The sequence below is a fragment of the Chiloscyllium plagiosum genome, unplaced genomic scaffold (assembly GCF_037043375.1).
Source record: "Chiloscyllium plagiosum isolate Xiang-an unplaced genomic scaffold, Cpla_swu_hap1 HiC_scaffold_17, whole genome shotgun sequence".
NCBI lineage: Eukaryota > Metazoa > Chordata > Chondrichthyes > Orectolobiformes > Hemiscylliidae > Chiloscyllium > Chiloscyllium plagiosum.
Genome location: NW_028270155.1, coordinates 79,040,285 through 79,054,758, shown reverse-complemented (window position 1 = coordinate 79,054,758; position 14,474 = coordinate 79,040,285). Strand labels below are relative to the sequence as shown.

General features: G+C 42.0%; 1 protein-coding gene across 1 annotated transcript; it reads left to right on the top strand.

Moving 5' to 3' along the window:
- Positions 1-415: 415 nt before the first annotated feature.
- On the top strand, positions 416-4,919 carry LOC148147434 (putative G protein-coupled receptor 139). The gene is made up of 2 exons (XM_087995630.1): positions 416-500; positions 4,027-4,919. The coding sequence occupies exons 1-2, from the start codon at positions 416-418 to the stop codon at positions 4,917-4,919; spliced, it is 978 nt and encodes a 325-aa protein (XP_087851756.1).
- Positions 4,920-14,474: the final 9,555 nt, after the last annotated feature.

The following is a 14,474-nucleotide window of genomic DNA, read 5'->3' as shown; positions in this document are numbered from 1 at the left end:
GCACTAGATGGACAGCGGTGGGACAAGAAGACAATTCATCAAGGATACTTCGGAACGGACAGTAAATCCTAGCTTTGCCAAGGATGCCCAAATCCCAGGAAGGAATGACATGAATATATTGAGGCTAAATGTGAAATACGCTTTGCATCCTACTGGAACATTCTGCAGTTATTCATATGTGTGCTTTGCAGAAAGTTGTTTCCTGGCACCTTGCATTTCTTTGGTCCCAGGTCTACATTAGATATTTATACAAGCTATTCCAAAACCATTTCTTTGCAGATCTCACGTCTGTTTGTTCATAAGACTGTAAGTGATATCGACATAATTATGTCCTTGGAGGATTTTGTTGTAATGTATATTAACTCCTTGATATGGTGACAGTTTCACACAAAGCTTGGATTATTTGATACAGAAAATGAAATATCCTTTCAATGCGCTACAAATATTAGCTGATGTTGAGTTCATTTACTGTCCTGTGCTTGTGGTTGTTGGAGTGCCTGGTAAGTAACATCTGTCCATATTTGTGTAATTGGTCAAATATTTCTGTTTTGAGAATGATTCATAATCTGGGCAAGAATGTTGCTCCAAGCAATGCCACTAATGAGAAGTGTTTCTCTTCCTAAACCTGACCATTACATCTTACTACAACATTTTTCAAAATCAAATACAGACCAGTTGGGAACCCTTGTCAAGTCGAGTTGCATTTTTAAAGAAAACCTTCAAGATATTCTTTATATCTTATAACAATGATAACTTATGCAGTCCGATTAATGTAACAAACCTAACATTCTGCTGTCAAATTCTCTCATGTACTTGCTATGCATTTCAGATAATTTACTCTATGTTGAATTGTGGAAACACATGATGGTGATTGATTAGACATGGAAACATGCAACTTTGGGAAGCAAGCCAATACCTAACAAAAGATTGGTGGACTTGAATGACACAGAACCATAACTGAGCTTATAGTTCAGTGATCATTGGCAATTATTTCATTGTTTCCAGGTGAGTTATGCTGAAACGTCACTCCTACTGTTTGGAAATTCCTGCCTTTGCGTCACACAGGGTAGTAAAGTTACCACTCAGCCATGATTTCGTCTAAAGTCTCCCGACTGGAGGGATGAACTGCAACTCATGCAGCTACGTACTTTAGTTTTAGACAAAGTATTTATCATCAGGTTACTCTCTTGTGGGACATGGGTACAGCTGGGTGTCCAGAATTTATGGCACATACCTAGTTTGCCCTTGAGAAATGAGCTGCCTTCCTCAACCACTGCAGTCCATGTGCTATCGGTAGGATCACAAGTGTGAATTGAAGGATTTTCGCCCATCAATATTGAAGAAGTAGTGATATATTTTCATGTCAGAATGCTAACTGGCTTAATGGGGAAATTTCAGGTGCTCTCTTTCCCATATATCTGCTAGATGGAAGTAGTCATGGGTTTGGTAAGTGCAGTTCAAGGATCTTAGACAAATTTCTGCTGTGCACCTTGTAGATTGTATGCATTATAACTACCAAGCGTTGGTGGTGGAGCGAGTGAATGCTTATGGATGTGGTGCCAAACAAGAACAATGCTTTGTCCTTGAGTGTTGTTGAAGCTGCAAGCATTCTGGCAAATGGAGAGTAATCCATCACATTCCTGAATTGTGCGTTGTAGATTGTGGACAAGCTTTGGGATTCAGGTTGTGAGTTATTCTCTTCAGTATTCTTAGACTATTACTTGCTCTTGTAGCTTGTGCATTTATACAGTGAGTACAGTTGTTTTGTCGTCAATGGTAACTCCAAGGACATCGATAATAGGGAATTCAATGATGGTAATGCTATTGAACGTCAAGAGATGATGATTACATTATCCTTAATCGGAGATAGCCCGTGTGTGGAGTAAGTTTTACTTTCCATTTCCAAGCACAAACTTGAATATAATGCAGGTCTTGTATTTTAACATGGACTGCTTCAGTATCTAAGGAGTCATGAATGGTGTTGAACATTGCGAAAACATTGGTGAGATCCCCACTTCTGATCTTCTGATGGAGAGAATGTCATGGATGATGCAGGGGAAGGTGATTTGGTCGAGGACACTCCCCTGAAGGACATCTTCAAAGCTGTTCTGAAGCTGAGATGACTGACTTCCAACAACAACCGTTTTCCTATGTACCACGTATAACTCTAACCAACAGAAAAATTGCTTCCTGATACCCACGGATACCAGTTTTGCCTGGCTCCTTAATGCCACACTTGGTCAAATGTAGCCTTGACATCAAAGGCTGTTACTCTCACCTCACCTCACATTTGGAATTCAAGCCTTTCATCCACTTTTGCAACAGAGCTGTGATGTGGTCAGGAGCTGAATAGCCCTGGTGGAATCCAAACTGGGCATCAGTGGGCAGGTCATTGCTGAACAGGTACTGCTTTTTTTAGCACTGTTGATGACACCTGACACTTTACTAATGATCAAGAGTAGACTGATGGGACAGTGATTGGCCAAGTTAAGTTTGTCCTGCTTTTTAATTCACAGAACACACTTAGGCAATATTCCACATTGTCAAGTAAATGCCAATGTTGTACCTAAACTGGAACAGCATGAATGGGGTTAAATTCTGAAGCACAAATCTATAGTGCGACTGCCGGATGGTTGTCACAGCCCCTATTCTTTTCATTATCTAGTGTTTCCAACTGTTTATTGCTATGATGTGGAGTGAATCAATTTGGCTGAGACTGGCATCTATGATGCTGTGGACAACAGCAGCAGGCCAAGACAGATCATTCGCTTGGCATTTGTGGATAAAGGTTGTTGTGAATGTTTCTGACTTATCTTTTGCACTGATACGCTTGGCTCTTCCATCAGAGAAGGTGGGAATATTTCTGTTGCCTCCTACTCCACCAGTGATTTTTTAAAATTGTCCATTGCAAAGCATTACTGATATGATAGATTTGAATTATTGATTGTGGGATCACTACACTCAGTAACTGCTGCTTATGCTATTTGGTTTGCATGTAGTCTTGTTTAGTCACTTTGCCAGGTTGACAATTTATTTTTTGGTATTCCTGGTGCTGCTCCTGGCATGCCCTCCTGCACTCTCTATTGAACTAGGGTTGATCCCCTATCTTAATGGTAATGGTAGAGTGGGGAATGTGCTTGGCCGAAGGTTAGAGATTCGGTAGAAATGATTCTGCTGCTGATGGCCCACAGTGCCTCATGGATGCCCAGACTTGAGTTGCTAGAACTGTTTGAAGTCTGTCCCATTTCGCACTGTGATAGCCCCACACAAAATGATGAGGGTATTCTTAATGTGCCGGTGGAACTTCCTTTCCACAAGGACTGTGCAGTGGTCACTCTTATAGACATCATCATGGACTGATGCTTCTGCAGTCAGCAGATTGGTAAGGATGAATTCAAGCATGTTTTTCCCCTTTTTTTGGTTCTTCACCACCCACAACGGACAGTCTAGTAGCAATGTCCTTTTGGATGTGAACAGCTTGATGTGTAGTGCTAAGCCATTGTAGGTGGTGGACATTTAAGTTCCCCAGCCAGAGTACATTTTGCTCACTTGTCACCCTCAATTGTGCCTCTCAGTTTTATTCATTGTGGAGGAGACTAGTTCATCAGTTGAGTGAGACCACTAACGGCAGCAAGTTTTCTTGCCCTTGTTTAATCTGATTCCATGAGGTCCAGAATTAATATTAAGGACTTCCAGGGAAACTTTCTCCTGAATGTTTCCGACTGTGTCACAATCTCTGCTTGGTCTGTCCTGCCAGTGGGACGGGGCATAACCAAGGATGGTGATGTCCATGACATTGCCTACAATGGAATAGTTGAGGGGTATTCATGCATGTTCTTTTTAATATGGACCTTAGTTCAATTTCTCATAATTGGATTAAAAAAGAATTTTCAAAACAGATGCTTGTGAAAAGCATCTACAGAATCAGATATAATTATAAAATGTTGGTGCAGCAACTCAGTAGAAAGTATGGTCAAACTCATACAGTAAACCTGTCCACCTGTTTTTTTTTATTATTTATTGCAGTTAACTTATTGGCGATTGCGATCCTTTCTCAGAGGAACTGCGGTCTCTCAAGATGTATCACACGGTACCTGATAGCAATGGCGGCAGCTGATTTCCTTGTTGTCATCTCTGATGTGTTGTTGAGGTGGTTTATTATGTATTTCCCAGTGTCTTTCCTGGATATTACTTATGTCTGTAGTTTGGTTACGGTGCTCATTCCTGCAACCACAATGAATTCTATCTGGTTGACTGTTGCTTTCTCCTTTGATCGATTTGTGGCTATTTGCTGCCAGAAGTTTAAAAGCAGATACTGTACCGAGAAAACTGCAGTCATAATCATTGGAACAGTGAGTGTGATGAGCTATTTGGAAAGCATTCCCTGGTTTTTCAAGTTCGAATCCAAGTACATCTTCAATAATCTGCCATGGTTTTGCATCACAAAACCAGCCTATTACACTTCAATCTACTGGACCTTATTTGGTGTATTCCATCGCCTTCTATCCCCTACACTGCCATGCATTTTTATTCTTCTTTTGAACACTCTGACCATCAGGCATGTTTTAGTAGCGAGCAAAGCCCGGAAGAGACTCCAGAAGGACAGTGACAGGGAGAAGCCCAGTGACCCAGAGATGGACAAACGTAGAAAATCTATCATTTTGCTCTTTGCTATCTCAGGCAGCTTCATTATTTTATGGTCCCCTTATATGGCATGTTTCCTTTATCAACGAATTGCATTACTGCATGGTTATTCTCCACTTTCCCGCACTGCAGGTACAATTGCATACCTGCTCCAGCTCCTCAGTACTTGCACAAACACTTGCATATACACAGTCACCCAGAGACAATTTCGAGAGCAACTGAAAACAGTTCTGAAATTACCTTTCACTCTAATGCTCAGATCCATTAAACCATAAATCTATCAGCTTGCAAGCTATCGAATTCAGTTCCATTGCATGAATCTTTTTATGTCTGAGCTGAGCATCTCTGTGTCCACAGCACATTGGAGCAGGGGTTTTCCCATAGTACAGAAGTCAGAGAAAATCTCTATTTATTTTCCTTTCCAAGGACTTATCCATTTTCTCTCTGTTAGTTACTCTTCTATCAGCCTACATCATCCTGTCAGGCAGGGTATTCGACATTGTAACAACTGAGTAAACAGTTTGGTTTCCAGCTCCTTTCTACTTCTCCTTTCAATTACTTTCCACTTGGGTTTACTGGTCTCTACAACTATGCCAGTGTGAATGTTTCCTTATTATATCATGGTCTTGACTACTTGCATTCAATTCTTCTTCACTGACTCTGAAGAACAGCCCCTATTTTTGCAGTCTCACAAGTTATCCAAATTCCTCATCCCTAGTATAAGCAGTATATATCTCCCATGATCTCACAAAATCCTTCATCCTATGCTGAGTGTACAACTGAATATTGCATCCTAGCATACGAAGAGAAATAACTCCAGAGAGAGAAAGTGGATCTGTTGATTGCAATCTTTCAAAAATCTCTTGGAGAGGCACATGGATGAAAGTATAATGTGGGGTATGGAGGTTATTTTGATCTTAGGATAAAAGGTCAGCACAATATCGAGGGTCGAAGGGTCTGTACTGTGCTATACAGTACTAAGAATGTTCTGAAAATCCTCAAATTCATGCGAAGTCTCAGAGGATTGAAAAACTATCAATGTAACACCTTTATTCAGATAGTGAAGGAGACAAAGAGTATCTAACTGTCAGCTAAATGTGGTTTATTTATATATCTACAGATACTCAATTTCCTTTTGTAACAAATTTCTTCATGTATCCTGTCCCTACAAAGCACCTTGTATCTGAATACTCGGCTCTCTTCTTCATTTCTCTCTATCTCTTCTAATTCTGACAACAGCAGGTAAGCTGTTCTTAGATCTATTCATCTGTTTTCAAACTTTTGTATCTCCTGCATGATGGAAGAGGATGGAACAGATTATGACGGGGTGGGATAGTCTTTGATTATGTTGACTAATTTCCCAAGACCGAAAAGTGTGGTACTAGAAAAGCACAGCCGGTCAGTACCACTCTTTTCGACTCTGATCTACAGCATCTGCAGTCTTCATTTTCTCCTGATTTCCCAAAGACAGCAGGAAGTGTAAGCCATGTCAACTGAAGGAAGGCAAGTGTTTGCGATGGCCTGGGTTGTGTCCACAATGCTAGTTTCTATCAGTCTTGGGCACAGCAGTTGTCATATCAACGTATAATGTATCTGGATAGGATACTTTCCAATCAAATGATGGGACACATTCAATGGATGAAACTGCTTTCTCCCATTTCGATCTCTTAACATCCCTCCAATGAGAGAGACCACCCTGTTGTTTATTCCAGTAAATAGCAGCCATGAACGTGAGACAAACTAGCTGTTTGCAGCACACTCTGGTGGTCGTACACTGACATAATCGGTCTCATCACTTACTGCATTGATCTGACAGCGCTAGCCTGTCACAGTATACTAAAATGTTTACACCACATTTAAATCATATAACAAGGTCCCAGAATACAACTTAATTTGTACCATTTTCTCACGTTTGTATCAGCCTATCTAACTGTGTAAACCACTAATCTCTCTGTGGTTTCACTGACACAGACTAGCCCACTGCTTTAACGATTGACCCACCACTGTTACACCGAGAGGAGCTCCCTAACCTGTTTGCACCACACAGATGTGAGTCATCACAAGAGTCTAGACCAGTGTTTAGACCATTTATTATTTCGTGGTGCACAGAGTTTATTTACCCCACTCTTTATAGCTGGCAAAATGTTAGGTTGGTCAATATCCAGAATTCGCCTGAAAGTGACAAATAACATTCACACCAGACAAATGCAAGGGAATGACCATCTCCAGTTAGAGAATATTGAATCACTTGTACTTGACAATGAGTGCCATGACTGCCACAAAGTCCTCTGCAATAAACGTCCTAAGGTTTACAGATGACCAGAAACTGAACTGGACAAGTCACACAAATACAACGGGAGCAACACTAGGTCAGAGGCTGGGAGCACTGCAGTGAGTAACTCACCTCCTGACTCTCCTCAGCCTATCCACCATTTATAATGCACGAGTCAGGATTGTGATAGAATACGCCCTGATTATGTGGTTGAATATAGTTCCAACAACAGTCAAGAAGCTTAACCATCAAGGACATAACAGCTCACTCGATTGATATTACATCCATAAGGGGAATTAGCTTGGAGCAGCAGTTAGAAATCCTCACAGCAGCAGCCATGAGGTGGGGAGCGACACAGTAAGCAGTAAACTGCAGGAATACTGCGAGAATCTTCAGTGCAGCTCCTGTTGATGCCATAACTACAAAACGTTAGAAGGGGTCCAGATTGATGAGTACTGGTCATCTGAACGTGACTCATTAACCCCTTCTTATCCTATTGTTTGATTAGCCTGGGATCTTAGTTCATTAACCTTTTCATAATCCAAGTGATAGAGTACGGAGTCGAACAAAATAAGAGGTGTCAGGAGAGGCCGAGCAAGTAGAATGTGCAGCTTGTCATAAGTAGGGAGTTTTGGATACTGCCAATGTCCTAGGTGAACAAATGTGCAGGAGGTGTTCCCAGCTGCAGAAGCTGAAGCAGGTCTCAAAGGCTGGGAAACAGTTGGAGACATTGTGATGCATCTCTGAGGCTTAGAGTCACGTAGGTAGCATGTTTAGAGAGGGAGATACAGTGCAGCTTAAATGGCTAGTGGACAAATATCACCAGGTGACCACCAGACAGTCCAGAACGAATAGGCAGGTAGTATACACGTTCCTTGGGGACCTACTCCATTTTAGAAGCTGGTGTGGATGCTCGAAACCCAGAGAAATGCAGTCAGAGACATGCTTCTGGAACCACAAAACTAAACTGAGAGGAAGAAAGAAGAAAAGAAGAGCGACAATAATAGGGAAATTCTTTAGTCAGGGAAGCAGACAGGCGATTCTGTGGCAGAAGACGTGACACCAGGATGGTGTGTTGCCTCCTTTCTGCCAGGATCAAGGGTGTTACTGAATGGTTGCAGGGCATTCTGGAAGGGCGGGGTAATGACTTAGAAGTCTTTGCACAGGTTATTAACAGTGATATGGGCAAAGTGAGGAACAAGGTCTTGCATCAAGAATTCAGGGAGCTTCGCAGTAGATTGAAAAGCAGTACCATAGTGGTTGTAATCTTCAGAATACTGCTGGTGCCATGTGCTACCTAGTTTAAAAATAGGACCGATAACGTGTCGGTCAAAAGTTAATGCAAGATGGAGGATTTTAGATTGCTTGTTCCTGGAAAAGTGGGACACGTACAAATTGGATTGGTGCACCTGAACCACAATCATACCAACATCCTGACAAGGAGGCTTGCAAGTAATTTTGGGAGAAGTTTAAATTAGGGGAGAAAGTGAGGACTGCAGCTGCTGGAGATCAGAGCTGAAAATGTGTTGCTGGAAAAGCGCAGCAGGTCAGGCAGCATCCAAGGAGCAGGAGAACCGACGTTTCGGGTATGAGCCCTTCTTCAGGAATGAGGGAAGTGTGTCCAGCAGGCTAAGATAAAAGGTAGGGAGGAGGGACTTGGGGAGGGGCGTTGGAAATGCGAAAGGTGGAAGGAGGTCAAGGTGAGGGTGATAGGCTGGAGTGGGGAGGTGGTGGAGAGGTCAGGAAGAAGATTGCAGGTTAGGAAGGCGGTGCTGAGTTCGAGGGATTTGACTGAGACAAGGTGCGGGGAGGGGAAATGAGGAAACTGGAGAATTAGTCTGGTTTTGGGAACTGCATAATCATATTCCACTAAAGGCAGTAAGTCACAGTAAGTTTACCTCTGTGGATCAAGAGTCAGAGATAAGTCAGGACTATAATAGGTAATACTGACGAGTTAACAGTGCAGACTGATACATGGAAGTATGATATTGTTGCCATCACAGACACATGGTTGAGGGATGGACTGGAAACTCAATTAGTCTGGCTATGGCAACTGCATAATCATACTCCACTAAAGGCAATAAGTCATAGTAAGTTTACCTCTGTGGAGTGTCAAGAGACAGAGATAAGACAGGACTATAATAGGACTGATGAGTTAACAATGCAGACTGATACATGGAAGTATGATATTGTTGCTATCACAGACACATGGTTGAGGGATGGACTGGCAACTCAACATTCCAGAGTATCAATCATCCAGCAAGACAGATGAAGGTGTAAAAAATGGACACCTATGACAATTATCAACTGGATAAAATGTGGACAGCAAGTCCAAAGTGAACAATTCAGCTATGGACCTAAAGGCATATTGGAAGTGCAAGAGAGAACGTAAGAAAGGAATTAGAAGAACAGAAAGAGGGGGATGAAAATGGACTTTCGAACAGGATTCAAGAGAATCCTTTCATGCTTTATAAACATAGTAAAGGGAAGGGGTTAACCAGACAAATGGAAGAACATCGGTATGAAATTCAGGAAAGGGGACTGCGAGGAACTTGCTTAGTTTGGCATGGGAAATGGGAAAGTCTTGGAGGTTCTATTGCTCTTTAAACAGAAAATTTATCAGGCTGCTATGGGAGGCGAGGTAGTTTGGGTTGCATGGTGGCTCAGTGCTTAGCACCGCTGCCTCACAGCAGCAGGGACCCAGATTTGATTCCAACCTCGGGCGACTGTCTGTAAGGCGTTTGCACATTCTCCTCGTGTCTGCGTGGGTTTTCTCCGGGTGCTCCGGTTTCCTCCCACAGTCCAAAGATGTGCACGTTAGGTGAATTGGCAATGTTAAATTGCCCATAGCGTTTAGGGATGAATAGCAAGATGTGTCAGTCAGTGGAAATGTAGAGTAATAGGGGAATGGGCCTGGGTGAGGTGCTCTTCGGAGAGCCAGTGTGGACTTGTTGGGCCAAATGGCAGTTTTCACACTGTAGGGATTCTATACAATTGCAGAGACACTTACAGAAGCTATTTAATTCAGCTCTGGCCATAGAGGAATTGCTACAGGACTGGAGGACAGATAACGTGGTACATCTTTTTAAGAACGTCCTTAGGCTGCACCTTCCAAACCCACAATCACTTCCATCTGGAAGTACGATGGAAACAGATACACGGGAACATCACTATCTGCAAGTTCCCTTCAGGCCACTTATATTCCTGACTTGAAAATATATAGCTGTTCCTTCACTGTCATTGTCATAGTTCCTATTGACATTGTGGATCTACCTGTAGAACACGGACTGGAGTGGTTTAAGCAGGCAATTCGCCATCACCTTCTCAAGGGTGATGAGGGCAGTCAATAGTTACTGACCTGACCAATGATGCCCACACCTCACAAGTTATTATTTTTTTTTACAAAAATCTTATGTTTCAACAAACCCATTCGTGTTTGTTTCTTTTTCCAATAAGTCCAATCAACGAATGCCTAATCTAATAACAGTCACTCATATTTGCAGAGAAATACATTAACAGCAATGCTAGCCATCAACAAGATGCCCTACAGCAACTTACAATGGCTTCTTCAGTAGCACCTTCAAACTATATGACTTCGATGAGGGATAAGTGCAGCAGGGAGTGATGCCACCATTTTGTGAAAGAACATTTAATGTTTTCCCGTCATAAGGCAATCCATAAACTGCAAGAATCATCCGTGTGAACATTTTCCAAACTGTTTGCCACAGAAGGTTATTCCACTTTCAATAATGAAACCAAAACTCATTGAATACATTATAGAATGTTCTCAATGCACTGTAAAGTTGCAGCAAATCCTCTGAATTTTTGTACCTTTTCCCCTTGTCATAACAGTCAACTTATCATTTGCCTTCTGAAAGAAATACGTGCTGTATTTGAATGGTATTTTTGTTATTCTTTTACACTGCATCAGGTTCTTCTGTACATAAAGCATTCTGTTGGAAAATGCTTTTTTAATTAATGCTTTCCTTTTCAATTCTTACTGTCAATGTGGACTGCTGCACATTTTCCCATATTATAACTCGATGTCCCAGATTTTAACCAAACACTTCCCTATCTCTACCTCAGTGCAGGCTCACTGTATCTTCACAGAAATTGTTGAACCTGAGTGCTCATCAGACCCTATATACCGTGCAGCCTTGCCAACTTAAAAATGATCTATTTGTCTAAGTGTTATCTTCTGTAGTAATCCTTCATGAAGGACTCCATCATTAGGTCAGAAGTGGTGATGATTGCCGATGACTGTACAGTATTCGCTTCATTTGTAGCTCCTCAGGTACTGAGGAAGTTCATATTGAAATGCAAGATCTGGCTAATATCCGGGTATGGGCTGACAAGTAACATTCATGACAGAAAATGAACATCTCCCATAAGAACAATCTGACCACTGCCCTTTGATAATTAATGATGTTATCATCACTGAATCCCTGGCATTTTACATCCTGAGGGTTACCGTCAGCTGCAATAGCAGGTGCAGGGTGACGAATACTGTGACAGGTAAATGCAAGTCCAAAGGGAGCAATTCAATGGCAGCCCAAGAGGAATACAGTAAGTAAATTAGGAAAGGCATTAGAACAGTTAAAAGGAGGCATGGGAGATGATATCCAAACAGAAGTCAGGAGAATCCAAAGATAATTTATAGTACATCAAAGAGAAGAGGTTAACCAAGAAAAACATACGGCCCAATAGGCACCAAATGGGTAATCTGTAACTGAAGCAGCAGAATGTTGGAAGGGTGTTGAATGAATACTTGTCTTCGGTCTTCACTCTGCAGAAGGAGAAGGTAGGGTATGGAGTTCAAGAAAAGAGACTGAGGAAATTACAAAGCTTTACATTGGAAAACGGGAGCTATTTGAGGCTCTTTTGAGATTAAAAACAGATATATTCCCTGGCACAGATGAAGTGCATCGCAAGCTGCTATGAGTGGCGAGGTAGAAAATTACAAGGGCTCTGACATGAATTTTTAATTCCTGTCTGGACACAGCGGCAGTGCCAGAGGACTGGATGATGGCTAATGTGGTTTCAATGTTTAAGATGAACCAGGAAATTACAGGCCAGTGAGTCTCATGTCTGTGGTAAGGAAGCTATTGGAGGATATTCTGAAGGAGCAAGCTAATAGCGACTTGGAAAGATATGTGTTTGTTAGGGTTAGTCAGCATAGCTTCGTCAGATGGAAGTCATGCCTAAGAAAAGGTGTTTTCGTAAATTAGATTTAACGTGCGGCATGAGGGAAGTTCAGTTGATGTAGTTTTTATGGGTTTTCGCAAAGGTTTTGACAAGGCCCTACATTTGAGGCTGATTGAGAAGGTTAAATGTTGTGGAAATGAGGGAACCTTGGTGAAACTGATCTGAAACTGGCTTAGTAACAGGACACAAAATGTAGTGGTACAAAGCTGTTTGAGGTCAGTCTCCAGCAGTGTACCACAAGGATCAATAAAGTGAATCTTACTGTTTGTTATATATGTAAGTGACATAGATGAAAATGTGGAGGAAATGTTATGTAAATTTGCAGACAACAGCAAAATTGGTCGAGTGGTTAATATCGAAGAAAATGGCTGTATATTTCAGGACGATTGAGATGGGTTGGTCAGATGACCAGACTAGTGGAAGATGGCATTTAACTGTGTTTCTTTTAAAATTAGAATTAAAATCCCTTAGTGTGGAAACAGGCCCTTCAGCCCAACACGTCCACAATGACCGTCTGAAGAGTAGCCCACCCAGACATATTCCTTTACATTTAACGCTGGACTAATGCACCCAACCTACCCATCCCTGAATTTTGTGGACAATGTTGCATGGCCAATCTACCTAATCTGCTAATGTGCACATCTTTGGATTGTGGGAGAAACTGGAGCTCACAGATGAAACCCATGCAGACATGGGGAGGATGTGCAAACCCCACGCAGACAGTCGCCCAAAGCTGGAATCACATCAGGGTCACTGGCGCTGTGAGGCAGCAGTGCCAACCACTGAGCCACCATGCTACCCCAAGTGGTTAGTGCAACCTAATGCATTTTGGAAGAAGAAACAACATGAGGGAGTATTTAATGAGTGGCAGGACACTGGGCAGCTTAGAGGAAGAGAGGGATCTTGGGGTAATTACTCACAGATCTTTGAAGTCGGCAGATCACATGAATAAGATGGTCCAGGTGGCAGTTGGGACGCTTGCTTTCATCATTAATGGCGTAGAGTATAAGAACAAGGAGGTAATGTTGGAGTTGTACAGAGCATTGGTCAGGCCGCACCTGGAGTACTGTGTTCAGGAAGGATTTGAAAGCATGAGAGGGGAACACAGGGAGTTCATCAGACTGTTGCCTGGCATGGAGACACTGACCTATAAGAAGAGATTAGATAGGGTTGGATTGTATTCTTCATCACAGAGAAGACTGAAAGGGGGACATGATTGATGTGTATAAGGGGTATGGACTGAGTGTGCCGAGAACAGCTGTTCCACTTTGTTGAGGGATCAATCACAAGAGTGCATAGTTTTCGGGTAAGGGGCATTTAGTTTAGGGGCATCCACAAAACTCTTCGCTCAGTGAGTGATCAAAATGTGGAAAGTACTGCCGAGGAGTGTAGTTGAAGCTGGGGAAGTCATTAAAAAAAATTAGATGCATACTTCAAATATCATAACATTCAAGGATATGGGACAAATGTGGGGAATTGGGATTAGTGCCCTTTCAGTGGTGGTTATGTCAGTGCAAACCCAACGTGCCGAAGGGCCTTTTCTGCTTTTCAGGTACATTGGCATGGCACGGACATAATCTATGAAGCTTTGAGGAATGTTTTGGAATATTTCCCACTAGTCAGTGTGAGTGCTGCTGCAACAACAACACATGAGAAACTTGACATTATCCAGGACAAAGCAAACAGCTTGATTGGCACCACATCCACACGCATCAATTCCATCCACCATTAATGCCCAGTAGCTGTAGCATGTACTATCTTACACAACACGCTGCAGAAATTCACCCTGCTAACCTTATAGAGAATCTTCCAAAAACACGACCACTTCCATCTGCAAGTGCAAAGGCTCAGATAGATGTAACACCATAACCGCTAATCCAATCAGCATCCTAACTTGGAAATATATTACCGTTACTTTGCTATTGTTGGGTTGAATCCCTGGAATTCCCTCCATACGGTTATTATGTGACTACCAACTGTGGACTGCAGTGGTTCAAGAAAGCACCTCCCCACCAGCACTCAAGGACAATGAGGAATATGCAATAAATGCTGGCCAGCCAGCGATGTCCAAAAAACCCATGAGTAAATAAAAAATGGAGTGTCTTTTCAACATCCACAAATTCGACATCTACTGGTATCTCTTCGTCAATTCTGCTTGTTAAAACTGATTGTATTATGATTTTTCTAAATGTCTTGCTACTACCTCCTAAATAATGGATTCAAGCATTTTCAGATGTTTTACTAACTTGCTGAAAATTCCCTGCTTTCTGTCTCTGTCATGTCTGGAGCAGAAGTGTTAGATTTGTAGTTTTCCAATACATTCAGACTTTTCAAACAAGGAAATTATTCTGTA

What these genes read in the sequence shown, in the direction of transcription:
- LOC148147434 (XM_087995630.1), top strand. Translation starts at nt 416, where the DNA reads ATGAAATATCCTTTCAATGCGCTACAAATATTAGCTGATGTTGAGTTC. An exon ending in TGTGGTTGTTGGAGTGCCTG is followed by an intron (nt 501 to 4,026) that starts GTAAGTAACATC and finishes TATTTATTGCAG; the next exon opens with TTAACTTATTGGCGATTGCG.